Below are 27,462 nucleotides of genomic sequence, written 5' to 3' on the forward strand. Positions count from 1 at the left end.
CTTGATTTTTTGAGGATGTGTGAGCTACAAAGGCACAGGAAATTTGGTCCAAATTGTTGGCAAGATGAATGCAGAATGTTATCAAAAAATACTGGAGGAACATTTCATTCATCAGCCAGGAAGCTGCGCATGGGACGTACCATTCCAACATGACAATGATCCAAAACACAAGGCCAAGTGAGTGAGTGAATAACTTATATAGCGCTACAAATGCGAACTGAATCGCCTCAAGGCACTTTGTATGCCTTTTCTTCTATTTAGCCTTCAGAAAAGATGGGTCTCGAGTTTTTTCCTAAAGGCCTGGCGATTCTCTTCCGTTCGGATATTGGTTGGCAACGCGTTCCACAGTCTGCAAATCTTCGTTCTCCTTTGGTCTTGTAGCAGGCCTTGGGGATTTGTAGTAGATTTTGGTTAGTGGACCGAAGAACGCGATTGGGGTTGTGGCGTTTTATTCTCTCGCATAGATATTGGGGGGCGGTTCCTTGTACACATTTGTGCGTCAAGCAGAGGGCCTTGAATGTGACTCGGTCCTTTACGGCCAGCCAATGGAGGGACCTCAGGGACGGAGTAATTGATTCCCAGTGATTTTTTCCTGTTACCAGTCGTGCCGCCATGTTCTGGACGACTTGTAGACGAGCGACCTGGTATTTTGGGAGACTGAGGTAAAGGGAGTTGGCATAGTCGAGCCTGGAGTCGATTATTGTACCTACCACTACTTCGGTGTCTTTTTCCGGGATGAAGGGCACGAGTCTTCGTAGTAGCCGCAGAAGATGGTGGGATCACCCGTCATTGGCTACAGCAGAATAAAGTGAGGGTTCTGGAGTGGCCATCTCGGTCTCCTGACCTCAATATCATTGAGCCCCTCTGGGGAGATCTCAAAACGTGCCGTTCATGCGAGACAGACCAAGAATTTACAGGAACTGGAGGATTTTTGCCAAGAGCAGTGGCCTCCAAACTGTGGCCCTTTGCTTGCTTTTATCCGGCCCTTGGGGCACTATTTTATTCACTGACACCAATGAAGGGTACAGCTCCCAAAGACACCAACGATGGGCCACAATTCCTACCAATGACACCAACAATGGGGTCCCAATGACACTAATGATGGGGCACAATTTCTACCGATGACATCAACAATGGGGCACAATTCTTACCAATGACATCAACGATGGGGCACAACAATGGGGCCCAATGACACCAATGTTGGGGCACAATTTCTACTAATGACATCAACGATGGGTTACAATTCCTACCAATGACAACAATAGGGCCCAATTCCTACCAAGGACATCAACGATAGGGCCCAATTCCTACCAAGGACATCAACGATAGGGCCCAATTCCTACCAAGGACATCAACGATAGGGCCCAATTCCTACCAAGGACATCAACGATAGGGCCCAATTCCTACCAAGGACATCAACGATAGGGCCCAATTCCTACCAAGGACATCAACGATAGGGCCCAATTCCTACCAAGGACATCAACGATCGGGCCCAATTCCTACCAAGGACATCAACGATAGGGCCCAATTCCTACCAAGGACATCAACGATAGGGCCCAATTCCTACCAAGGACATCAGCGATAGGGCCCAATTCCTACCAATGACATCAACGATGGGGCACAATTCCTACCAAGGACATCAACGATAGGGCCCAATTCCTACCAAGGACATCAACGATAGGGCCCAATTCCTACCAAGGACATCAACGATAGGGCCCAATTCCTACCAAGCACATCAACGATGGGGCCCAATTCCTACCAAGGACATCAACGATAGGGTCCAATTCCTACCAAGGACATCAACGATAGGGCCCAATTCCTACCAATGACATCAACGATAGGGTCCAATTCCTACCAAGCACATCATCGATAGGGCCCAATTCCTACCAATAACAACAATCATAGGGCCCAATTCCTACCAATAACAACAATCATAGGGCCCAATTCCTACCAATAACAATGATAGGGCCCAATTTCTACCAAGGACATCAACGATAGGGCCCAATTCCTACCAAGGACACCAACAACGGGGCACTATTCCTCCCAATAACACCAATCATGGGGCAAAATTCCTCCAATTAATACTAATGATGGGGTATTGTTTACTCTTATTGATGCTGGGACATTTTGTACTCCCCCTGGCCAAAGTCCAGCCCCCCTAAAGTCTGAAAGACAGGCCCTTTGTTTAGAAAGTTTGGAGAGCCCTGGCCAAGAGGAATGGGCAGCTTTACCATCTGAGAAGATAAAGAGCCTCATCCACAATTACCACAGAAGACTTCAAGCTGTCACGGTATTAGGAACTGGGGTATGTAAACTTTTGATCAGGGTCATTTGGGTAGTTTCTGTTGTCATTATTATAAAAAAAAAAGAGTAAACACAGTTGATTGATAATAAATGGCTTCAGCCAAACACTAACCATGAGTGAAAGAAAAAAGTGTTTGTGTTATCATTTATATTCTCTGAAAAATGGCCAAGAAAAAAAATTCTGCCAGGGTATGTAAACTTATGAGCACAAATGCAACTACAGTAAAACAAAAGCGTTTGAGTGTACCGTGCTTTCAATTCACAGAATGAGCAGCATGTGCATTCTCGGAAAGAACCACAAGATGGCAGACTACCCTTAAACATCAAAAGTTATCCCGCACCAGTAATTCAACTCGCACCAGTAATTCAAAAATGTATTATTAGACATCTGCAGGGTGCGAGAGATTAGATTGTACAAAAAAGAGCGACAATTTTGAGAACAAAAACCCAATATTTTTTCATTTTTGCTGTAATAAAAATCCCCCAAAAATATAAAAAAAATAAAAAAAAATTCCATCAGTTTAGGCCGATATGTATTCTTCTACATATATATATATTCTTTTTTTATCAAAAATCGCAATAAACGTTTATTGATTGGTTTGCACAAAAGTTCTAGCGTCTACAAAATAGGGGGTAGTTTTATGGCATTTTTATTATTATTTTTTTATTTTATTTTTTTACTAGTAATGGCAGCGATCTGCGATTTCTATCGTGACTGCGACTTTATATCAGACACATCTGACACCATTTTGGGACCAGTGTCATTTTTACAGCGATAAAAATGCACCGATTACTGTAAAACTTACACTGGCAGTGAAGGGGTTAACCTGTAAGGCGCGCAGAAGGGTTTAAGTGTGACCTAGGGAGTGCTTCTAACTGTTAGGGGGCGTGGCTTTCCGTGACACGTCACTGATCGATGTTGCCGATGACAGGGAACAGACAATCAGCGTGACACGTCAGGGGAAGAACGGGAAGATGTTGTGCTCCGTGACCAGATCGGTGGGCATAGAGTCCACGGGTCCCGCGGTCACAGAGCTTGAGACAGGGTCGCGAGCATGCCGCTGGAGGCGCGCGACTACGCGGCCGGCAAATTTAAGGGGGCGTATATACAGTACCTGTCACCGACATGGTGCCGACATCTCGCACACGCTGGAATAGGAAAAGCACATTCCAGCGAGCGTGTCATAGAAGCGACGGGGATCCGACTTGGATTCCCGCCAATTCTAGCCGCGGCGTTTGGTATGAATCATGAGGGGGAACGCCACGCCAAATTTTAAATAAAAAAACGGCATGGTTTCCCCCCCAGGGGCATACCAGGCCCTTAGGTCTGGTAAGGATTGTAAGGAGATCCCCCTACACCCAAAATCCATACCAGACGTATCCAAGCACGCTGCCCGGCCGGTCAGGAAAGGAGTGTGGACAAACGAGCGCCCCCCTCCTGAGTCGTAAAAGCCGCATGCCCTCAACATGGGTGGGTTGGATGCTCTGGGGCAGGGGGGCGCCCTGCGGCACCCCCACCCCAAAGCACCCTGTCCCCATGTTGATAAGGACAGGGCCTCTTCCCGACAACCCTGGCCTTTGGTATACGGCCATTTGTGGCAGCCGTGCCATTCTGTCAACGTAAAAAGTAATGCGGCGGTCGGCAACTGTGGTTAAGTCAGGGGTCTCAAACTGGTTGCCCTCCGGCTGTTGCAGAACTACAAGTCCCATCATGCCTCTGACTGAGCCTTGCAATGCCGATTGGATCGAGATCTGGAGTCAACCTTGAACTCGTCGTGTTCCTCAAACCATTTTTGAATTAATCAGACCAGACCGACTACCCTCTTCCATTGCTCCGTGGTCCAGTTCTGATGCCCACGTGCCCATTGTAGGCACTTTTGGCTGTGGACACGGGTCAGTATGGGCAACCTGACTGGCCTTCGGCTAAACAGCCCCATACACAACAAACTGCGTTGCTCTGTGTGTTTTGACACCTATCAGAACCAGCATTCACTTTTTGAGCAATCTGAGCTCAAGTATCTCTTCTATTGGATCGGACTACACAGGCTGGCCTTCAAGCCACACCTCCATCAATGAGCCTTGGCCTCCCACAAGAGCTGCACTTCTGGAGTTGCTCTGACCCTTCCTATTATCATTCGGCCTTTGTCAAAGTCACTCGAATACTTACACTTGCATATTTTTTTCTGCTTTTAACACATCAACTTCAGGGACAACATGTTCACTTGCCTAATAGATCCCACATTCAGGTGCCATTGTAACAAGATTCAATGGCATTTACGTTACCTGTCAGTGGTCATTTTATTTTGGCAGATCAGTGTATATACTGGAGCTTCCAGATGACGAGTGACAGGAGAGCTGCCAATACAATCATAGGACGGTGTGTTTACAAGCCTGGCGTAATCCTCGCTGACGTCATGTGTAAATATGAAGGATGCCAGCCACTCCGGTGAAGTCATTGCCAGAGTACAAACAATGAGATGGCCAACACAGTCACGCAACTGGAGAATGCCATTTACAAAAACAATGAGCCTGGTATCCAGGAAGAGAACCAGCAACATCGTGCCCTAAAGGGTTTACATAATAGAGTATGCCAAGACTTCGTGCCGGAGCTTCCTGATTACAGAACCAACGTCTTTCCACCCTACACAGAGGTGCATCGCTTCTCAGTCCATACACACTCTACACATCCCCCTGAAGTCCACACATAGACCTCCATCCTCTCCTACCCTACACATCACCTCTCAGTCCATACATAGACCTCCATCCTCTCCCACTCTACACATCCCCCCGAAGTCCACACATAGACCTCCATCCCCTCCCACCCTACACATCGCCTCTCAGTCCATACATAGACCTCCATCCCCCCCACCCCACCCATCGCCTCTCAGTCCATACATAGACCTCCATCCCCCCCACCCCACCCATCGCCTCTCAGTCCATACATAGACCTCCATCCCCCCCACCCATCGCCTCTCAGTCCATACATAGACCTCCACCCCACCCATCACCTCTCAGTCCATACATAGACCTCCATCCTCTCCCACCCTACACATTACCTCTCAGTCCATACATAGACCTCCATCCCCCCCACCATCTCCTCTCAGTCCATACATAGACCTCCATCCCCCCACCCCACATCGCCTCTCAGTCCATACATAGACCTCCATCCCCCCCACCCATCGCCTCTCAGTCCATACATAGACCTCCATCCCCCCCACCCCACATCGCCTCTCAGTCCATACATAGACCTCCATCCCCCCCACCCATCGCCTCTCAGTCCATACATAGACCTCCATCCCCCCCACCCCACCCATCGCTCTCAGTCCATACATAGACCTCCATCCCCTCCCACCCTACATATCGCCTCTAAGTCCATACATAGACCTCCACCCCCCCACCTATCGCCTCTCAGTCCATACATAGACCTCCATCCCCTCCCACCCTACACATTACCTCTCAGTCCATACATAGACCTCCATCCCCCCCACCCATCTCCTCTCAGTCCATACATAGACCTCCATCCCCCCCACCCCACCCATCGCCTCTCAGTCCATACATAGACCTCCATCCCCCCCACCCATCGCCTCTCAGTCCATACATAGACCTCCATCCTCTCCCACCCTACACATTACCTCTCAGTCCATACATAGACCTCCATCCCCCCCACCCATCCCCTCTCAGTCCATACATAGACCTCCACCCCCCCCCACCCTACACATCCCCCCGAAGTCCATACATAGACCTCCATCCCCTCCCACCCTACACATCCCCCCGAAGTCCATACATAGACCCCCATCCCCCCCACCCATCGCCTCTCAGTCCACACACAGACCTCCATCCTCCCCACCCCACTCATCGCCTCTCAGTCCATACATAGACCTCCATCCCCCCCACCCCACTCATCGCCTCTCAGTCCATACATAGACCTCCATCCTCTCCTACCCTACACATTACCTCTCAGTCCATACATAGACCTCCATCCCCCCCACCCATCGCCTCTCAGTCCATACATAGACCTCCATCCCCCCCACCCCACCCATCTCCTCTCAGTCCATACATAGACCCCCATCCCTCCCACCCTACACATCACCTCTCAGTCCATACATAGACCTCCACCCCCCCCCACCCATCGCCTCTCAGTCCATACATAGACCTCCATCCCCCCCCACCCATCGCCTCTCAGTCCATACATAGACCCCCCCCCCCCCCCCCCCACCCATCGCCTCTCAGTCCATACATAGACCTCCATTCCCTCCCCCACCCATCGCCTCTCAGTCCATACATAGACCTCCACCCCCCCCACCCCACCCATCGCCTCTCAGTCCATACATAGACCTCCACCCCCCACCCCACCCATCGCCTCTCAGTCCATACATAGACCTCCATCCCCCCCCCCCCACCCATCAGTCCTCTAGATCCCCTCCCCCCACACCCCCCATCGCCTCAGTCACATCGACCCCCATCCCCCCCCCCACCCCTCACCTCTCAGTCCATACATAGACCCCCATCCCCCCCCCTACACCACCTCTCAGTCCATACATAGACCCCCATCCCCCCCACCCTCACATCACCTCTCAGTCCATACATAGACCTCCACCCCCCCCACCCATCGCCTCTCAGTCCATACATAGACCTCCACCCCCCCACCCTATCGCCTCTCAGTCCATACATAGACCTCCATCCTCTCCTACCCTACACATTACCTCTCAGTCCATACATAGACCTCCATCCCCCCCACCCATCGCCTCTCAGTCCATACATAGACCTCCATCCCCCCCACCCCACCCATCTCCTCTCAGTCCATACATAGACCCCCATCCCCCCCACCCTACACATCCCCTCGAAGTCCATACATAGACCTCCATCCCCCCCCCCACCCATCGCCTCTGTCCATACATAGACGTCCTCCATCCCCCCCACCCATCGCCTCTCAGTCCATACATAGACCTCCATTCCCTCCCCCACCCATCGCCTCTCAGTCCATACATAGACCTCCACCCCCCCACCCCACCCATCGCCTCTCAGTCCATACATAGACCTTCACCCCCCCACCCCACCCATCGCCTCTCAGTCCATACATAGACCTCCATCCCCCCCACCCCACCCATCGCCTCTCAGTCCATACATAGACCTCCATCCCCCCCACCCCACCCATCGCCTCTCAGTCCATACATAGACCCCCATCCCCACCCACCCTACACCACCTCTCAGTCCATACATAGACCTCCATCCCCCCCCCCTACAACATCACCTCTCAGTCCATACATAGACCTCCACCCCCCCCCCCACCCATCGCCTCTCAGTCCATACATAGACCTCCACCCCACCCATCGCCTCTCAGTCCATACATAGACCTCCATCCTCTCCCACCCTACACATCACCTCTCAGTCCATACATAGACCTCCATCCTCTCCCACCCTACACATCACCTCTCAGTCCATACATAGACCTCCATCCTCTCCCACCCTACACATCGCCTCTCAGTCCATACAAAGACCTCCATCCCCCCCACCCATCGCCTCTCAGGCCATACATAGACCTCCATCCTCTCCTACCCTACACATCCCCCCGAAGTCCATACATAGACCTCCATCCTCTCCTACCCTACACATCCCCCCGAAGTCCATACATAGACCTCCATCCTCTCCTACCCTACACATCCCCTCGAAGTCCATACATAGACCTCCATCCCCTCCCCCACCCATCGCCTCTCAGTCCATACACAGACCCCCATCCTCTCCCACTCTACACATCCCCCCCGAATTCCATACATAGACCTCCATCCCCCCCACCCTACACCACCTCTCAGTCCATACATAGACCTCCATCCCCCCCACCCTACACATCACCTCTCAGTCCATACATAGACCTCCATCCCCCCCACCCTACACCACCTCTCAGTCCATACATAGACCTCCATCCCTCCCACCCTACACATCACCTCTCAGTCCATACATAGACCTCCATCCCCCCCACCCATCACCTCTCAGTCCATACATAGACCCCCATCCTCTCCCACTCTACACATCGCCCCGAAGTCCACACATAGACCTTCATCCTCTCCTACCCTACACATCACCTCTCAGTCCATACATAGACCTCCATCCTCTCCCACTCTACACATCCCCCCGAAGTCCATACATAGACCTCCATCCTCTCCCACCCTACACATCACATCTCAGTCCACACAAAGATCTATATCCTCTCCCACTCTACACATCACCCCGAAGTCCATACATAGACCTCCATCCTCTCCCACCCTACACATCACCTCTCAGTCCATACATAGACCTCCATCCCCTCCCACCCTACACATTACCTCTCAGTCCATACATAGACCTCCATCCCTTCCCACCCTACACATCCCCCCGAAAGTCCACACATAGACCTCATCCTTTCCCACCCTACACATCCCCCCGAAGTCCATACATAGACCTCCATCCCCCCCACCCTACACATCGCCTCTCAGTCCATACATAGACCTCCATCCCCTCCTACCCTACATATCACCTCTCAGTCCATACATAGACCTCCATCCTCTCCCACCCTACACATCACCTCTCAGTCCATACATAGACCCCCATCCTCTCCTACCCTACACATTACCTCTCAGTCCATACATAGACCCCCATTCTCTCCCACTACACATCACCTCTCAGTCCATACATAGACCTCCATCCTCTCCCACCCTACACATCACCCTGAAGTCCATACATAGACCTCCATCCTCTCCCACCCTACACATCACCCCGAAGTCCATACATAGACCTCCATCCTCTCCCACTCTACACAACACCTCTCAGTCCATACATAAACCTCCATCCTCTCCCACTCTACACATCACCTCTCAGTCCACACATAGACCTATTGCATTTTTTTTCTCTTTTTTTATCAGCCCTGTTGTGGGGTCTTTGGTGAGATATCAGGGGTCTTAACTGACCCCTAACATCTCCCCTTTGAGACAGAGAAAGGGACTAAGGACACATATTCCCCAGTCCCTTTCTCTGCAGCCTCAGCTGAAATGAATGGAGAGAAGCTCCTCTCCATTCATAAACTGAAGCATCATAAACACCGGTTACGATGCTCAGTTATGTTCATTTGGAAAAAGTAGGAGCCGGATTCAGTGGCTCCTACCTCCGCTCTCCATCCTGACAGATCGAGGGGGGAGAGCAGCGTGGAGGGGGGAGAGCACTGATGACGCACGGAGGGGGAGACCGCACAGAGGGGAGACAGCACAGAGGGGAGACAGCACAGAGGGGAGACAGCACAGAGGGGAGACAGCACAGACAGCACAGAGGGGAGACAGCACAGAGGGGAGACAGCACGGAGAGGGGACAGCACAGAGGGGAGACAGCACGGAGAGGGGACAGCACAGAGGGGGGACAGCACGGAGGGGGGACAGCACAGAGGGGAGACAGCACAGAGGGGAGACAGCACAGAGGGGAGACAGCACAGAGGAGAGACAGCACAGACAGGAGACAGCACAGAGAGGAGACAGCACAGAGGAGACAGCACAGAGAGGAGACAGCACAGAGAGGAGACAGCACAGAGAGGACCCTCCAATCTTTCCACCCTACACAATCCCACACAGACCCTACGTCACTAAACCCTACATCCTTTAATTTGGCCGAATGTTGGCTGGTTTACACACACTATAAATCACATTGTACAATCTCATTAAGATCTACCAACAGTCATGTGGTGTGAGGACCTGCTTGGACACAAATTGAATGGATGGTTTAGGACCTTAGGTGGACCTCTAAGCTACAGATTATATATATATAATATATATACACACACACACACACACATTTGGCAGATAACACATCAGATTGTAAGCTGTGTGTCCAAGTCTCATGGGTTACAATGTAGAAGATGTCACTTACAACATGAAGTCCTGTTCCCAGCAGGGCTGGTCCCCTCTCACCGTCACCGTCGTACTCTTAACATTTTGCACTTTCAGTGTCACATACGTGTTGAATTTATCTACAAGAGAAGAAGGTTGTAAAAGTTAACAAAATCAACGGCAGCACAACCCCCAGAAAAGAACAAGGCAGTGACAAGCCAAGCATTTTGGACAATTTCATGCTCTCAACTTTGTGGGAACAGTTTGGGGATGACCCCTTTCTGTTGCAACATGACTGCACACCAGGCTCATTTAAAAGACATATTGATAGGATAGAAAGGAGTCCAGAGAATGTTTACTAGAAGCCGCAGAAGGTTAGATGGACCCCCGTCTCATTTCCTGGATGGAGAACATCCAGCATCATTTAGCACAGGGTTTGACAAATTTGCTTGGAATCTAGGAGCCAGCTAAAAAAGTTAGGAGCCAGAAAACGCGCCCCGTCCCGACAAGCTTGCGCGCAGAAGCGAACACATACGTGAGCAGCGCCCGCATATGTAAACGGTGTTCAAACCACACATGTGAGGTATCGCCACGATTGGTAGAGCGAGAGCAATAATTCTAGCCCTAGACCTCCTCTAACTCAAAACATGCAACCTGTAGAATTTTTTAAACGTTGCCTATGGAGATTTTAAAGGCTAAAAGTTTGTCGCCATTCCACGAACGAACGGACGTAATTTTGAAGCGTGCTGGGTATCAATTTACTCGGCGTAACATTATCTTTCATAATATAAAAAAAAATGGGGATAACTTTACTGTTGTCTTATTTAATTAAAAAAAGTGAAATTTTTTCCCAAAAAAGTGCGCTTGTAAGACCGCTGCGCAAATACAGCGTGACAGAAAGTATTGCAACAATCCCCATTTTATTCTCTAGGGTGTTAGGATAAAAAATATATATAATGTTTGGGGGTTCTAATTAGAGGGAAGAAGATGGCAGTGAAAATAGTGAAAAATAGTGAAAAATTACATTAGAATTGCTGTTTAACTTGTAATGCTTAACTTGTAATACCAACGGCCACCACCAGATGGCTCCAGCTCACACATCTGGTGGTAATAACTTGTAATACCAACGGCTCACCACCAGATGGTGACCGGGATTTGTCGAGCCCCGATTTAGCACTTTCCTCCCCAACCTGGCCCACCACCCCTTTCAGGTCATTGGGTTGCAGTTTTTTCAATAACGGAGGTTCAGCGAACATAAATACGCAAATACAGCCTGCCTAGGATTGTCCACTCCTCCAGACTGACGCCCACCCCTCAAGGCATTTTGATAAATTGCATGACTCTGCCCAAGAGCCAGCCCACTGCTTGCATCAGGAGGACTCTTGAGAGAAGTACGGAGGCAGGGTGCTGTGATGTTTTCAGGAAAAAATTAAAAAATGTACATCCCCTGCCTTCCCACCCACCAGCCATGATTTGCCTACATTGTATAGAACAGTGTTTCTCAACTCCAGTCCTCAAGGCGCCCCAACAGGTCATGTTTTCAGGCTTTCCATGGTGATTTAGGGCCAGATTCTCAAAAGAGTTACGCCGGTGTATCTACAGATACACCGGCGTAATTCGAAATTCCCGCCGGCGTATCATTGTTTTGTATTCGCAAAACAAGATACGCCGGAATTAGGCTAGGATCCGACTGGTGTAAGTCACTTACACCGTCGGATCCTAAATGCAATACAACGCTGACCGCTAGGAGGCGTTTACGTTCAGGTCTCATTTGACTATGTAAATGAGCCCGATACGCCGATTCCCGAACGAATTTGCGACGCGTCGTTTACGTAAGCGTAAGGTTCCCCCTGCTATATGAGGGGTAACCTTACGCCAGTCCGCCGTATGCCATGTTAAGTATGGCGTCGGGTCCGCGTCGTCTTTTTCCGTCGGTTACGTCGTTTTACTAAGTCGTTCTTGAATACGACTTTACGTCAATGGCGCTCACGTCGGCGTCCTTGTCGTTTTCCGTCGTGAGTTGGAGCATGCGCACTGGGCCATTTTTCAGCACGGCAAATGCGCAGTTCAATCGGCGCGGGGGCGCGCTTAATTTGAATACAAGCCGCCCCCTTTGAATTACGCGGCCATACGCCGGGCCATTTACACTACGCCGCCGCAAATTACGGAGCAAGTGCTTGGAGAATACGGCACTTGCTCCAGTAAGTTGCGGTGGCGTGGTGTAAGTGGCTTACACTACGCCAAAACGGGATCTATGTGAATCTGGCCCTTAATCAGTTTCACTGCCCTAGTAATTACCACAGCCATTTCATCGGAGGGAAATCCTGAAAACAGGACCCGTTGGGGCACCTTGAGGACTGGAGTTGAGAAGTGGCATGGATCACTTATTAAAAAATTTAAAAAAATAAGGGATTGGGAATTTTAAAACATTTTAATTTTCTATTTTCAGAATGATCCTAAAGCATCTTAGCCCAACACCAACATTAAAATGTTCTGCTAACAACTCTTCGGATAAAAACAAACCTGATTTAAAACATTAAAAAAAACTGAATAAAAAAGAAAGAAAATTATGAATGGAGTGGAGAAATGTTAGAATTATTATTCTTTTTTTTTTTTTAATCATTACATTCAGTGTTCTGCTGGGAGATGCGCTTCCTCTATCGGCCATGGTGGCCATTGTCATCAGGATAGAAAGTAATAGGAAATATAGAAATTTGACTTTTTCAAAGGGGACACTTGTTCTGGTGACAACCAAGAGGGGAAGTCATCTTGTGAAGTCTCAGGGCTGGGCTCAGCCCATCCTTCTCTGAGCTGGCCGCTCCGCTGTCGGCCAATTGCCAGCTCCTATCTCTCCACAGTGACTCACCTGTCGATGATCCCTCATCAGTCCTGCCTACTTAAGCCGTCCAGCTCAGTTTCTCTCTGCCTTCGCCTCGGTCAGCATCACAGAGATGCTGGATGGACTTGTGTCTTTTTTCAACCTGACTAACTATGTAAGAGACTATCTCCCACGTTCCTGTTAACCCCTTCAATACCGGGCTTTTATACCCACCTCCATACCAGGCCTATTCTGGCACTTCTCTCCTACATGTACAAATCATCATTATTTTGCTAGAAAATTACTCAGAACCCCCAAACATTATATATTTTTTTTTAGCAGACACCCTAAGGAATAAAATGGCGGTCATTGCAACTTTTTATCTTGCACAGTATTTGCGCAATCATTTTTCAAGCGCCTTTTTTTTGGAAAAAAAATGGTTTCATCAATGAAAAAAATACCAAAACAGTAAATTTAGCCCAATTTTTTTGTAAAATATGAAAGATGATGTTACGCCGAGTAAATAGATAACTAACACGTCACGCTTTAAAATTGCGCACACTCATGAAATGGCGCCAAACTTTGTTACTTAAAAATCTCCATAGGCGACACTTTGAAAAAATGTACAGGTTACCAGTTTAGAGTTACAGAGGAGGTCTAGTGCTAGAATTGTTGCACATGCTCTAACGCACGCGGCGATGCCTCACATATGTGGTTTGAACGACGTTTACATACGTGGGCGGGACTTACGTGTGCGTTCGCTTCTGAGCGCGAGCTACCGGGGACAAAGGCGTTTTAAATTTTTTTCTTTATTTTTTTTCTGATCACTTTTATTCCTATTACAAGGAATGTCAACAACCCTTGTAATAGGAATAGTGTGCGACAGGTCCTCTTTAAGGAGACATGTGGGGTCAATAAGACCCCACATCTCTCCTCCAGGCTGGAAAGCATGAGACCGTGAAAAAAAATTCACCGATCTCATGCTTACTAGCCGCAATTGCGGCTTTGTTTACATTCTGGTACCCTGGCAGGACAGCACATCGCGTCCGGGCCTCCGACGGTCATAGAGATGACTGGTGACCATCTGGTTACCATTCTTCTCTAAGCTTCCTATCCGGAGCTGGGCGATTCTTTCTCTGGGCCCCCGATGGCATGGGAGAGCCCGGAGAAGCACCGGATGGCGGCGGGAGGAGGGAGTCCCCTCCGCCGCCTATAAGAACGATCAAGCGCCGATATGAACGTTCTTATGGTGCACAGGATCGCCGCCGGAACACGATATCTGAATGATGCCTCTAGGTGAAGGTATCATTCAGATATCACTGCACAAAGTACAGGACGTCATATGACGTCCACCCCGGGATGGGAGATCCCCTTTGTGGACGTCATATGACTATGTGCGGTATTGAAGTGGTTAAAAACTTGCTCGGCTGACTATTCCTTCTGGCTCCAGATCCTGCTTGCTGTTCTACTACGTCTATCTCTGGCTCTCTGACATTTGGCTTGGCAGACTAGCCAATCCGGTTCCTGAACTCTGGCTATGTTTTGACAACGTTTACTCTGTTTATCCTTTTATTATTATTATTAACCACTTGAGGACCACCGCACGACGATATACTTCGACAAAATGGCACGGCTGGGCACAAGGGCGTACATGTACATCCCCTTTAAGATCCCAGCCGTGGGTCGCAAGCGCGCCCCTGGTGGCGCGGTCGCGACCCGGTCCTCTTCTCAGTGACTGAACCGGGTGTCCCGCGATCGGGTCACAGAGAGGAAGAACGGGGAGAGGTGAGTGTAAACAAACCTCTCCCCGTGCTTCCTAGTGTGGCTGTCTCTGATTGTCTGTTCCCCATCATAGGGAATGACGATCAGTGACGTCACACGCACAGCCACGCCCCCCCCCCCACACACAGTAAGAACACTCCCTTAGGACACACTTAACTCCTGGTTAACCCCTTCACTGCCAGTGTCATTTTTACAGTAACCAGTGCATTTTTATAGCACTGTTCGCTGTATAAATGACAATGGTCCCAAAATAGTGTCAAAAGTGTCTGATGTGTCCGCCATAATGTCGCAGTCACTATAAATATCGCTGATCGCCGCCATTACTAGAAAAAAAATATTAATAAAAATGCAATAAAACTATCCCCTATTTGGTAGACGCTATACATTTTACGCAAAAAACAATCAATAAACGCTCATTGCGATTTTTTTAATCAAAAATATGTAGAAGAATACGTATCGGCCTAAACCAGTGGTTCTCAACCTCCTAGTGCCGTGACCCCTTGATAAAATTTCCCAAGTTGTGGGGACCCCTAACAGTAAAATTATTTTTGTAGAGTGGGTTGCGCCTAAACAACAGACATTTAGCGCTCCCTGAGTCCTTTTAATGGCAACTATAATCACACTCACTGTCTCCGGCTTCATTGTGTCTTGCATCAGTGACACCTATGCAGAAATCAGGAGACGGGGTCTCCTCCAGCCCCTCCCACTTCACATTCCTCACCAGTCAGCTGACCTCTAGTCTCTGCCCCCAGCCATGCTGTGAACTGAATGGGCGCCTGCCAAGAGGCTGAGTGGGCTGCCGCGGGCTCCAGGAACAGCCCAGAAGGGCGGCCACAGGCTCCAGGGACAGCGCGCTGCTGGGTGGCCGCAAAAAGGCTGCGAGAGAGGTGCGGGCTTCAGGAATAGCCCAAGATTCGGTGACCGCTGGCAAATTATCATTTGACCCCCAGGTTGAGAACCACTGGCCTAAACTGAGGGGGGGGGGGGAGTATTTTTTTTTTTCTTTTTTGGGGATATTATAGCAAAAACTAAAAAAAATAATTTTTTTCAAAAAATTGTTGCTCTATTTTTGTATATAACGCAAAAAATAAAAACCGCCGAGGTAATCAAATACCACCAAAAGAAAGCTCTATTTGTGGGGAAAAAAGGACACCAATTTTGTTTGGGAGCCACGTCGCACGACCGCGCAATTGTCAGTTAAAGCGACGCAGTGCCGAATCGCAAAAAGGGGCCTGGTCCTTTAGCTGCATAATGGTCCGGGGCTTAAGTGGTTAAACAAGTGTGATTTAACTGTACTTCTGTCTCGGTCCGATTCATGGTTTCTGACACAAAGGTTGGTTTAATCACAAAAAAAAAAAATGTTAGCCCAGACATAATCCTCAAGCCTCTAGCTTTCTGCTGTGTGATAGAGTGTAGAAGACAACTAGATAAGACTGGAAGGCAGCGCATATTTGCGTCACAGCTCATAAAAAAATAAAAAAAATAAAAAATTACCATTTGCTCTATGCTGAGGCTGCAAACACAGATCGTAGCGATCCTGATGGCACAGACACCCTCATTTGGATTCCTTCTCCATTTACCCTCAACAAACAGCAGCAGACCTTATGAAGGGGGAGGGGGCTTTTTCCCAGAAACGCGTTGGCTTGATCACGTGTTACTACGTTCAAACAACTACATATCCACCTCTCGACTGGCATTCCATTGGATATCAAGCGCTGCCTCTCTCTTTCTACCTCTACTAGTACACGCAGAAGAGACTTCAAGGCTGAAACCAAGAGGCAGCAGCCCAAGCCCCCAAAAAGGGCCCACCATCCTCCCTCCAGTGTACAGTTGTGCTTAAAAGGTATCAAAAGAGCTTCGAATTTTCCACTTCTTAATAAGGGATTAAACAGTACTGACTTGTATATTCAAGGCTTTGGATATCTTTTTATATCCTTTTCCATCTTCGTAAAGTTTCATTACCTTATTACGCACGTCTTTTCACTGTTCTTTTCTAACGCCTCAGTGTCTTGCCTGCTTAGGGCATCCATGTGCAAGCTAACAAACTCATTGATCAGTTATACACAGACACTTAAAAAGCCACACATGTGAGAAACTAACCTTTAATCGCAATTTAACCGGTGTGTGCCACCTTCTGTGTCTGTAAAAAAGGCCAAACATTCCAGGGTATGTAAACTTTATCAGGGCCATTCGGGTGATTTCTGTTATTAGGATTTAACCACTTCCATACCGGGCACTTATACACCCTCCTGCCCAGACCAATTTTCAGCTTTCAGCGCTGTTGCACTTTGAATGACAATTGCGCGGTCATGCTACACTGTACCCAAACTAAATTTTTATCATTTTGTTCCCACAAACAGAGCTTTCTTTTGGTGGTATTTGATCACCTCTGGGATTTTTATTTTCTGCTAAAAAAAATAATAAAAATGACCAAAAATTAAGGGAATTTTTTTTTGTTTCAGTTACAAAACGTAAATAAGTACGTTTTCTCCTTCACTGATGGGCACTGATGGTACTGCACTGATGGGCACTGATAAGGCAAAACTGATGGGCACAGATGAGGTGGCACAGGCGATGCGGATGGGCACAGATAGGCGATGCGGATGGGCACAGATAGGCGATGCGGATGGGCACAGATAGGCGATGCGGATGGGCACAGATAGGTGGTATGGATGTACTGTAATGTGTTGTACTAATGGATGCCAATCAGTGCCAACTAATAATGCCTGCCAATCAGTGATGCCCATTGTGGGCACTGATGGGCATCAATTTTTGATTGGACTCCCTGGTGGTCTAGGTGGCATACCTGTGGTGGGCATCCCTGGTGGTCCAGTGTGGGCATTCCAGGGGGGGGGGCAACGCTGATAATCGATCAGCACAAACCCCCCCCTGTCAAATGAGCAGCCGATCGGCTCTCCTCTACTCGCGTCTAACAGATGCTAGTGAGGAAAAGCCGATCACCGGCTTTTCCTGTTTACATCGTGATCAGCAGTGATTGGACACAGCTGATCACGTGGTAAAGAGTCTCCGTCAGAGACTCTTTACCTAGATCGGTGTTGCGGGGTGTCAGACTGACACCCTGCAACAACGATCGCCGTGATGCTCGCCCCCGGGGACGCGCAGCGGCTCAATATCCAGAAGACGTCATATGACGTCCACTCAGGATATTGAAACCACTTTGCTGCTGTCATTTTGTTATATGGCGGGCGGCAAGTGGTTAAAAAGGATCCAAAAAACAATGCGATAATAAATGGCTTCATGTGATCACTATCCTTAAATAAAATATATTTTTTTTGACACGATTAATGCCAAATTTTTACAATTGCTGCCAGGGTAAGCAAACTTTTGAGCTCAACTGTAGCTGGGCAGAATACATCGGAAGAGAACCCTTCCAATCCGCCGCCCACCACCAATTGAGTCAGTCCCGCGCAACCCTACAAAAGCTACCTCCTCTACAGATAAGGAATACAGTTTTCAGCTTCAGCCTGGCCGATCAAAGAGCAGAAGCACAAAACGCAATCACCACCTGGTGATATCAAGTTCAGTGTTGGACAGATCGTGTAAAATGCAGCCACTCTCAGCCAAGGCTCCTCCAAAAGTTGTTAGCGATTTCCCAAGCTGTAGTGGACGGACCTCCCATCTGATGAGGCCTTCATAGTTTAGGACTAAGCCAGCTGCACGATACCAGTGAATGTTTTAGCTCTCTATAAAAAAGGGAAACATTCTTCTCACTGAGCCCCAATGTAAGGAGCATTCTTCTCACTGACCCCCAATATAAAGGGCATTCTTTCCACTGATCACCAATGTAAGAGGCATTCTTTCCACTGACCCCCAACGCAAGGAGCTTTCTTCCCACTGACCGCCAATGCAAGAGGCATTCTTCCCACTGACCCCCATTTTAAGAGGAATTCTTTCAACTAACCCTCAATGTAAGGGGCATTCTTCCCACTGACCCCCAATGTAAGGGGCATTTTTCACACCGACCCCCAACACAAGGAGCTTTCTTCCCACTGACCGCCATTTTAAAAGGAATTCTTTCAACTGACCCCCAATGTAAGGGGCATTTTTCACACTGACCCCCAACGCAAGGAGCTTTCTTCCCACTGACCCCCAACGCAAGGAGCATTCTTCCCACTGACCCCCAACGCAAGGAGCATTCTTCCCACTGACCCCCAACGCAAGGAGCATTCTTCCCACTGACCCCCAACGCAAGGAGCATTCTTCCCACTGACCCCCAACGCAAGGGGCATTCTTCCCACTGCCCCCCAACGCAAGGGGCATTCTTCCCACTGACCCCCAACGCAAGGAGCATTCTTCCCACTGACCCCCATTTTAAGAGGAATTCTTTCAACTAACCATCAATGAGGCATTCTCACTGACCCCTAATGTAAGGGGCATTCTTCCCACTGACCCCTAATGTAAGGGGCATTCTTCCCCCTAACCCCCAATGTAAGGGGCATTCTTCTCACTAACCACTGATTATTTAATTTTAACAGCAGTTTCAGGAATGATTGCAAGGGTTCCTCTGGGGTAAGAAGGTTGAGAAAGGCCGGTATGATGCAACACAGCTCTGACTGTCCAACTCAACAACAAGCCCTTCCCATTTTCAGTTTTATTACACAATGATGGCAGCAAGATAATATAAAGATAGCTATAAAGATAGAGTAAGGATACCTAGCTGTACTCTAAAAACACAATTATGTTTAAAAAATGAATTAAAGACTGGATGCAAGGCTATTTTCTCCCTTTATAATATGAAGTCACATTGCAGCAAATCTTGCCCTGGCCATCAGTAATTTCTCATGAAAAAGTTTAATAAAAACTTTTCCCCAGGGACTGATACGAGGCGCTCACTCTGTATGCATCTGGTGACCGGAGTCCAGTCCGATCGCACTTATCTGTCAGAGAGCCTCCCGTCTTCTTTTATTAAGTCTGATAGCCATCAGCCCGTTCTGCTGCCGCTGGGTTTGTAGTAATAATCCGCGATACGTCTTTCTCCTGTCCCCCTCTCATTAGTTATTAAACAAGAAGGGATTTATCTATCATCAGGACAGCTGAGCAATCTCTGCGTTCCCGAAATCCAGGCCAGGCATCCTCCATCTTAACCCCTTCGGGTTCACTAGTACCAGATCTACAGCCGGACAAATTGGACCTCAAGGAGTACCAGTCATGGTAGGGACTACCCAAGAGCCTGAATGTTCTTTCCAATTATAACTGCTTTCCAATTATAACTGCTTATAAAAGATTTATATCTGGTCCCGCTATTTAAACACTACTTACGCCAAGTATTACACTTCGTAATGGCGTTCCAGAGATCAGAGGTCCCCCAAAGTCTGACGCCTTCCATCCTGGCAGCTGCCATAGCTCACGCGCAGTTCCCCAACTCCTGAGTGTTCATAAATGCAACTTCTGAACTCCACGCTTCCTAGAGACTCGTTAGTAGCCCTACATAGCTCACACAAAGCACATCAGACCCACGTTCAAGGTCAGATCAGGTCCAAAATCAAGTTATATGAAGCAGAAGAAGAAAAAAATCCAGAGTGACCCATTCCTTCATTTGTTTCACATGCTCCCCCTCCCAGACACTGCAGCTTACAGTAGGAAACACGACAAGGTACATGTGACAGACACCCCACATGCAAAGTCTTATCATCCTGCTGCAGTACAAGAAAGTGCAGCCTATATGAGGGCGACAACGCTGCTTTGAATTGAGGAGCCGTGCAGCATTGTTGTCACCCCATCACAGAAAGCTGCATGAGGTGATCTTCAGCGACAGTATTAAAGTTTTACTAAACCCACAACAGTAAAATCATGCTTGCTATACTCACTGTGGAACTTAAGGGGTTAATCCTCTGCATTGTGTAGAAAGGTTGTTTGATCCCGTATTCTCTGATCCCTCCCCTTCTTCCACAGTCCCACAGAACAGAGCCTTGGAGGCACTCTAGCAATACACACCAAACTGAGCATGTGCAAAGAGTTTTTTTTATGGGAGGGTGCATGTGATCAACACAGGGCCAATCAGCACTGTCCAGAAAGAGGGTCAGATGTCGGGACGACCAAGGGCAGCGAAAGACGGGACGACCAAGGGCAGCGAAAGACGGGACGACCAAGGGCAGCGAAAGACGGGACGACCAAGGGCAGCGAAAGACGGGACGACCAAGGGCAGCGAAAGACGGGACGACCAAGGGCAGCGAAAGACGGGACGACCAAGGGCAGCGAAAGACGGGACGACCAAGGGCAGCGATGACCTGTCAGTGCTAAAGGAGGGTGTGTGCGTACAGGACGCATAGAGAACAATTGTTTTGCATGTGCCCTGGCATTTACACTGCAGATCAATGGACCTGGTGTGAATAAGCCCTATGAGTGTGGTGGGGTGTCACGGCTCCGCCCCCTAACGCCCTGAACTCATTGTATTAGGATGCAGAGAGCACTGCTGATGTCAACATGTCATCACCCAGGACCACCCACCACCAGGAGAAGAAGAAGAGGGTCCAGTGCATTGTGTAACAGGCCAATAGACATCAAAAAAAGGTACCATAATAAAAAATAAAAGAGGGACCACATGAAGACCCCCAATTTGGGCTTTAAGAGAAAACACAGTGTGCACTGTCCACTTACAATTTCCATTTTATATTTTAGTTGCAGACATGTGCACTGCTCTATGCATAGTCTAGGAATCCATTGGTCCTTCACATTAGGGAGCAATTTAGAAGGTGGCTACATTTCTACATCCAGTTTGACCCATCCAGAAGGCACGTAGCCACCCTCTAACAGGAAGTCAGATCACAGCAGCGATAGAAAATACTTTTTTTTTTTTTATTATTAAGACATACATACAGTGCCTTGCAAAAGTATTCACCCCCTTGGCTTTTTATCAATTTTATTACATTACAGCCATTAGTTCAATGTTTTTTTAATATGAATTACCGGTATATGAGATGGATCAGAACACAATAGTCTAAGTTGGTGAAGTAAAATTAGAAAAATATATACATAAAACTATTTTTCAGAAATAAAAAAATGATAATTGGCATGTGCGTATGTATTCACCCCCTTTGTTATGAAGCCCATAAAGAGCTTTGGTGCAACCAATTACCTTCAGAAGTCACATAATTAGTGAAATGATGTCCACCTGTGTGCAATCTAAGTGTCACATCATCTGTCATTACATAGACACACCTTTAAGAAAGGCCCCAGAGGCTGCAACACCTAAGAAAGAGGCACCACTAACCAAACACGGCCATGAAGGAACTCTCCAAACAAGTAAGGGACAATGTTGTTGAGAAGTACAAGTCAGGGTTAGGTTATAAAAAAATATCCAAATCTTTGATGATCCCTAGGAGCGCCATCAAATCTACCATAACCAAATGGAAAGAACATGGCACAACAGCAAACCTGCCAAGAGACGACAGCACCCCAAAACTCACGGACCGGGCAAGGAGGGCATTAATCAAAGAGGAGCACAGAGACCTAGGGTAACCCTGGAGGAGCTGCAGAGTTCCACAGCAGAGACTGGAGTATCTGTACATAGGGCGACAATAAGCCGTACGCTCCATAGAGTTGGGGTTTATGACAGAGTGGCCAGAAGAAAGACATTACTTTCAGCAAAAAACAAAATGGCATGTTTTGAGTTTGCGAAAAGGTATGTGGGAGACTCCCAAAATGTATGGAGGAAGGTGCTCTGGTCTGAGACTCCCGAAATGTATGGAGGAAGGTGCTCTGGTCTGAGACTCCCGAAATGTATGGAGGAAGGTGCTGTGGTCTGATCAGACTAAAATTGAGCTTTTTGGCAATCAAAAAAAACGCTATGTCTGGCACAAACCCAACACATCACCCAAACACCACCATCCCCACTGTGAAACATGGCGGTGGCAGCATCATGCTGTGGGGATGTTTTTCAGCAGTCGGGACTGGGAAACTGGTCAGAGTTAAGGGAAAGATGGATGGTGCTAAATACAGGGATATTCTTAAGCAAAACCTGTACCACTCTGTGTGTGATTTGAGGCTAGGACGGAGGTTCACCTTCCAGCAGGACAATGACCCCAAACACACAACTAAAGCAACACTTGAGTGGCTTAAGGGGGAAACATGTAAATGTGTTGGAATGGCCTAGTCAAAGCCCAGACCTCAATCCAATAGAAAATCTGTGGTCAGACTTAAAGATTACTGTTCACAAGCGCAAACCATCCAACTTGAAGGAGCTGGAGCAGTTTTGCCAGGAAGAGGAATGGGGAAAAATCCCAGTGGTAAGATGTGGCAAGCTCATAGGAGACTTATCCAAAGCAATTTGGAGCTGTGATAGCCGCAAAAGATGCTCTACAAAGTATTGATTTAGGGGGGTGAATAGTTATGCACATTGGGCTAGATTCAGATAGAATGGTCTATCTATCCGCCCGGCGTAACGTATCTTAGATACGTTACGTCGCCGTAATTTAGGGCGCAAGTTCTGTATTCAAAAACAACTTGCGTCCTTAGTTACGGCGGCCTAACGTATCTGTGTTGGCGTAAGCCCGCCTAATTCAAATGTGGATGATGTGGGCGTGTTTTATGCATATTTACTGTGACCCCGCGTATTTGACGTTTTTTTACGAACGGCGCATGCACCGTTCGTGAAAAAATCCCAGTGCGCATGCTCGAAATTCCGCCGCAAATCATCATTGCTTTCGATGTGAACGTAACTTACGTCCAGCCCTATTCGCAAACGACTTACACAAACAACATAAAATGTTCAAAACTCGACGCGGGAACGATGGCCATACTTAACATAGGCTACGCCTCATATAGCAGGGGTAACTATACATGCATGATTTCAAACCATGACGTCTTAGTGTATTACCAACAGTAACCTTGGAAACGGTGGTCCCAGCTCTTTTCAGGTCATTGACCAGCTGCTCCCGTGTAGTCCTGGGCTGATTTCTCACCTTTCTTAGGATCATTGAGACCCCACGAGGTGAGATTTTGCATGGAGCCCCAGTCCGAGGGAGATTGACAGTCATGTTTAGCTTCTTCCATTTTCTAATGATTGCTCCAACAGTGGACCTTTTTTCACCAAGCTGCTTGGCAATTTCCCCGTAGCCCTTTCCAGCCTTGTGGAGGGGTACAATTTTGTCTCTAGTGTCTTTGGACAGCTCTTTGGTCTTGGCCATGTTAGTAGTTGGATTCTTACTGATTGTATGGGGTGGACAGGTGTCTTTATGCAGCTAATGACCTCAAACAGGTGCATCTAATTTAGGATAATAAATGGAGTGGAGGTGGACATTTTAAAGGCAGACTAACAGGTCTTTGAGGGTCAGAATTCTAGCTGATAGACAGGTGTTCAAATACTTATTTGCAGCTGTATCATACAAATAAATAGATAAAAAATCATAAATTGTGATTTCTGGATTTTTTTTTTGGATTATGTCTCTCACAGTGGACATGCACCTACGATGACAATTTCAGACCCCTCCATGATTTCCAAGTGGGAGAACTTGCAAAATAGCAGGGTGTTCACATACTTATTTTCCTCACTGTAGTTATGCACATTGACTTTTTCTGTTATTTTGTCCTATTTGTTGTTTCCTTCACAATAAATAAAAAAAATCTTTAAAGCTGTGGGCATGTTCTGTAAATTGCAAATCCTCAAACAATCCATGTTAATTCCAAGTTGCGAGGCAACAAAACACGAAAAATGCCAAAGGGGGGTGAATACTTTTGCAAGGCACTGTACTTAGAATTACTTACATAGGGCCAGATTCACATAGAAGTGCGGCGGCGTAACGTATGTCATTTACGTTACACCGCCGCAAGTTTTAAGCACAAGTGCTTGATTCACAAAGCACTTGCCTGTAAACTTGCGGCGGCGTAGCGTATATCCGTCCGGCGCAAGCCCGCCTAATTCAAATGGGGCGTGTACCATATAAATTTAGGCGCGTCCCCACGCCGAACGTACTGCGCATGCTCTGATTTGAAATTTCCCGCCGTGCTTTGCGCGAAATGACGTCGCACCGACGTAACCTTTTGAACGGCGACGTGCGTTATGTCCTTTCCTATTCACGGACGACTTACGCAAAAAAAAAAAAAAAAAATTTGACGCGGGAACGACGGCCATACTTTAACACGGGCAGTCTAAATATAAGCCACGAAATAGCAGCTGTAACTGTATGGCGGGAAAAGCCGACTAGTGACGACGTAAGAGAATGCGATGAACGCGCGTACCTTCGTGAATCGCCGTAAACAGCTAATTTGCATACCTGACTCGGAAAAACGACGCGAACTCCACCCAGCGGGCGCAGAAGAATTACACCTACGATCTTTTAGTTATTTTTTCTAAAACTAGGGTTTAGCGTAACTTTGAAGTTTGGAACGTAAATCCGAATTATACGCATTCTAAAAAGGTTCTGAAAGATACAAAACCACAGAAAGCCGCACCCACCCGGCGACTCGCCTTCCCACACAACCTTTACAAGGAAGAGATTTTGTGTTACAAAATAATCTGTCCGCAGCTAAGAAAATACTTTTAATGGCTGCCATTGTCTGTTTTTATTTCTTTCAGATGCTCCGGGGGGGATAAAAAGCCGAAGAGGATTGGTCTGCCAGGAATACAACGCTGCTCTGCTTCGCTTACAATGGAGGAAAGGGTTAAACCAGACGAAGGAAAACCAGTGGTGGATTATTCTCCGAGCAGAGATCTGGAGAGTATGGCGTGTATGAACCCTCATATCACTTTCATTAAAAGGACCGCCGACTGTCCTGACATTTTACTATCTAGGACAGAGGCTCCGCAATGCCTGCAACCTTCAGCATTACAGAATGAAGAGCGCTATTATTTAAAGGGCCTGTCCACCTAAAAGTGGTATTTTAGCCGTAGCCTATATACTGTATATACTCGAGTATAAGCCGAGTTTTTCAGCACATTTTTTTGTGCTGAAAATGCCCCCCTTGGCTTATACTCGAGTCACCTTTTTGCTCCCGATCTCCCGGACTTTGGGGACCCAGTACCGGCCGGCCATAGGTCCCCTGGACCCCAAACACACATGTAGCCCCACTCTTCCTCTACAAGTGTGTTGTCCGGGGAACCTACGACAGGGAGCACTGATTTTTTTAAAACGGGCACCCCTTCCATAGACTCCCATGTTAAACAGTTATTTCTCCGGTAACTTTGGGGACCCGGTACCGGCCGGCCTTAGGTCTCCTCCTGGACCCAGAACTTGGCACACATGTAGCCCCATTTCTCCTCTACAAGTGTACAAAGTTTGTTGTCTGGAGGACCTACAGCTGGGGAGCACCGATTTTTCAAAGCCGGGCACCCCTTCCCTAGACTACCATGTTAAACATCAGTCTAATCATGGACACAGTGAGGCATGGGCACAGTGAGGCATGGGCACAGTGAGGCATGGGCACAGTGAGGCATGGGCACAGTGAGGCATGGGCACAGTGAGGCATGGGCACAGTGAGGCATGGGCACAGTGAGGCATGGGCACAGTGAGGCATGCAGATGGTCACCCTAGGCTTATACTCGAGTCAATAAGTTGACCCTGTTTTTTTTGTGGTAAAATTAGGTGCCTCGGCTTATATTTCGGGTCGGCTTATACTCGAGTATATACGGTAAGTGAAAACTTCTGAAGCAGCCCACTGCGGGGATCAAGGTAGCCGGACACTGAAGGATTGATCACCTGTCAGTCGGTACCTGGGCGACAAGTTGAAGGAGATCCAGGCGTAATTCATCTAAGGAGGATTATCTCCGTAACTACAAATCAGAGAGGGCCTGTGGCAGAGGTGTATCCCTGAAGTTCACCAAGGAGGGTCTGTGGCAGAGACTTTATCCTACAATTGTTAGAGTGATACTCTGGCTGCCAGGTCAGTGAGAGAGGCCGGTCCGGGTACACTAGACCCACTCCGGCAGGAGTGGCGCAGAGAAGTGTTACACTTGGGAGCAGGACTGTTTCCCTATCATCACGCCTGAATCTGCCATTCTCCTTTCTTCCTTCAACTTTACTTTCCTCACCACAAGTTTTATTTTTACCTGGCTGGGTAATAAAGAGCACAGCAAAGAGCACCTATTGTGGACATTCCTTTACTTCTACCAAATGCAATACGCATCATTCACCCCTAGGAATTCGGGGGAGCCATGAGGAAAATGTGCCACCCAAAACCACCAGCAGCTCCTCCGGGGGTAGTGCTACACTGTCAAAGAGAATATGCTGGCCATAATGTCCCGGCTGTGTTGGAGAGAATATCCCAACCATAATAGTTTCTCGGCTGTGACGGAGAGAATATCCCAATTATAACGTCCGGGCTGTGTTGGAGAGAATATCCCAACCATAACAATGTCCCGGCTGTGTCAAAGAGAATATCCCAACCATAACAATGTCCCGGCTGTGTCGGAGAGAATATCCCACCCATAACAATGTCTCGGCTGTGTCGGAGAGAATATCCCAACCATAACAATGTCCCGGCTGTGTCGGAGAGAATATCCCAACCACAACAATGTCTCGGCTGTGCCGGAGAGAATATCCCAACCATAACAATGTCCCGGCTGTGTCGGAGAGAATATCCCAACCATAACAATGTCCCGGCTGTGTCGGAGAGAATATCCCAACCATAACAATGTCCCAGCCATGTCAAAGAGAATATCCAGCCATAACATTCCAACCCAGTCGAAGAGAATACCCAGGCCATTACAATAACCACAGCCATGTTGGAGAATATCCCAACCATAACAATGTCCCG

The 27,462-nt window shown here is 48.0% G+C and overlaps 1 protein-coding gene across 2 annotated transcripts in view; it reads right to left on the reverse strand.

The window, feature by feature from the left end:
• Positions 1–27,462, reverse strand: part of UNC13B (unc-13 homolog B) — a 580,491-nt gene that overhangs the window by 443,926 nt on the left and 109,103 nt on the right. For both annotated transcript variants that reach the window (XM_040336017.1, XM_040336018.1), the window contains exon 4: positions 10,192–10,291. In XM_040336017.1, the coding sequence (XP_040191951.1) occupies positions 10,192–10,291 (100 nt within the window). The remainder of the gene's footprint in view (positions 1–10,191; positions 10,292–27,462) is intronic.

This window comes from Rana temporaria, chromosome 1 (assembly GCF_905171775.1).
Source record: "Rana temporaria chromosome 1, aRanTem1.1, whole genome shotgun sequence".
Lineage (NCBI taxonomy): Eukaryota > Metazoa > Chordata > Amphibia > Anura > Ranidae > Rana > Rana temporaria.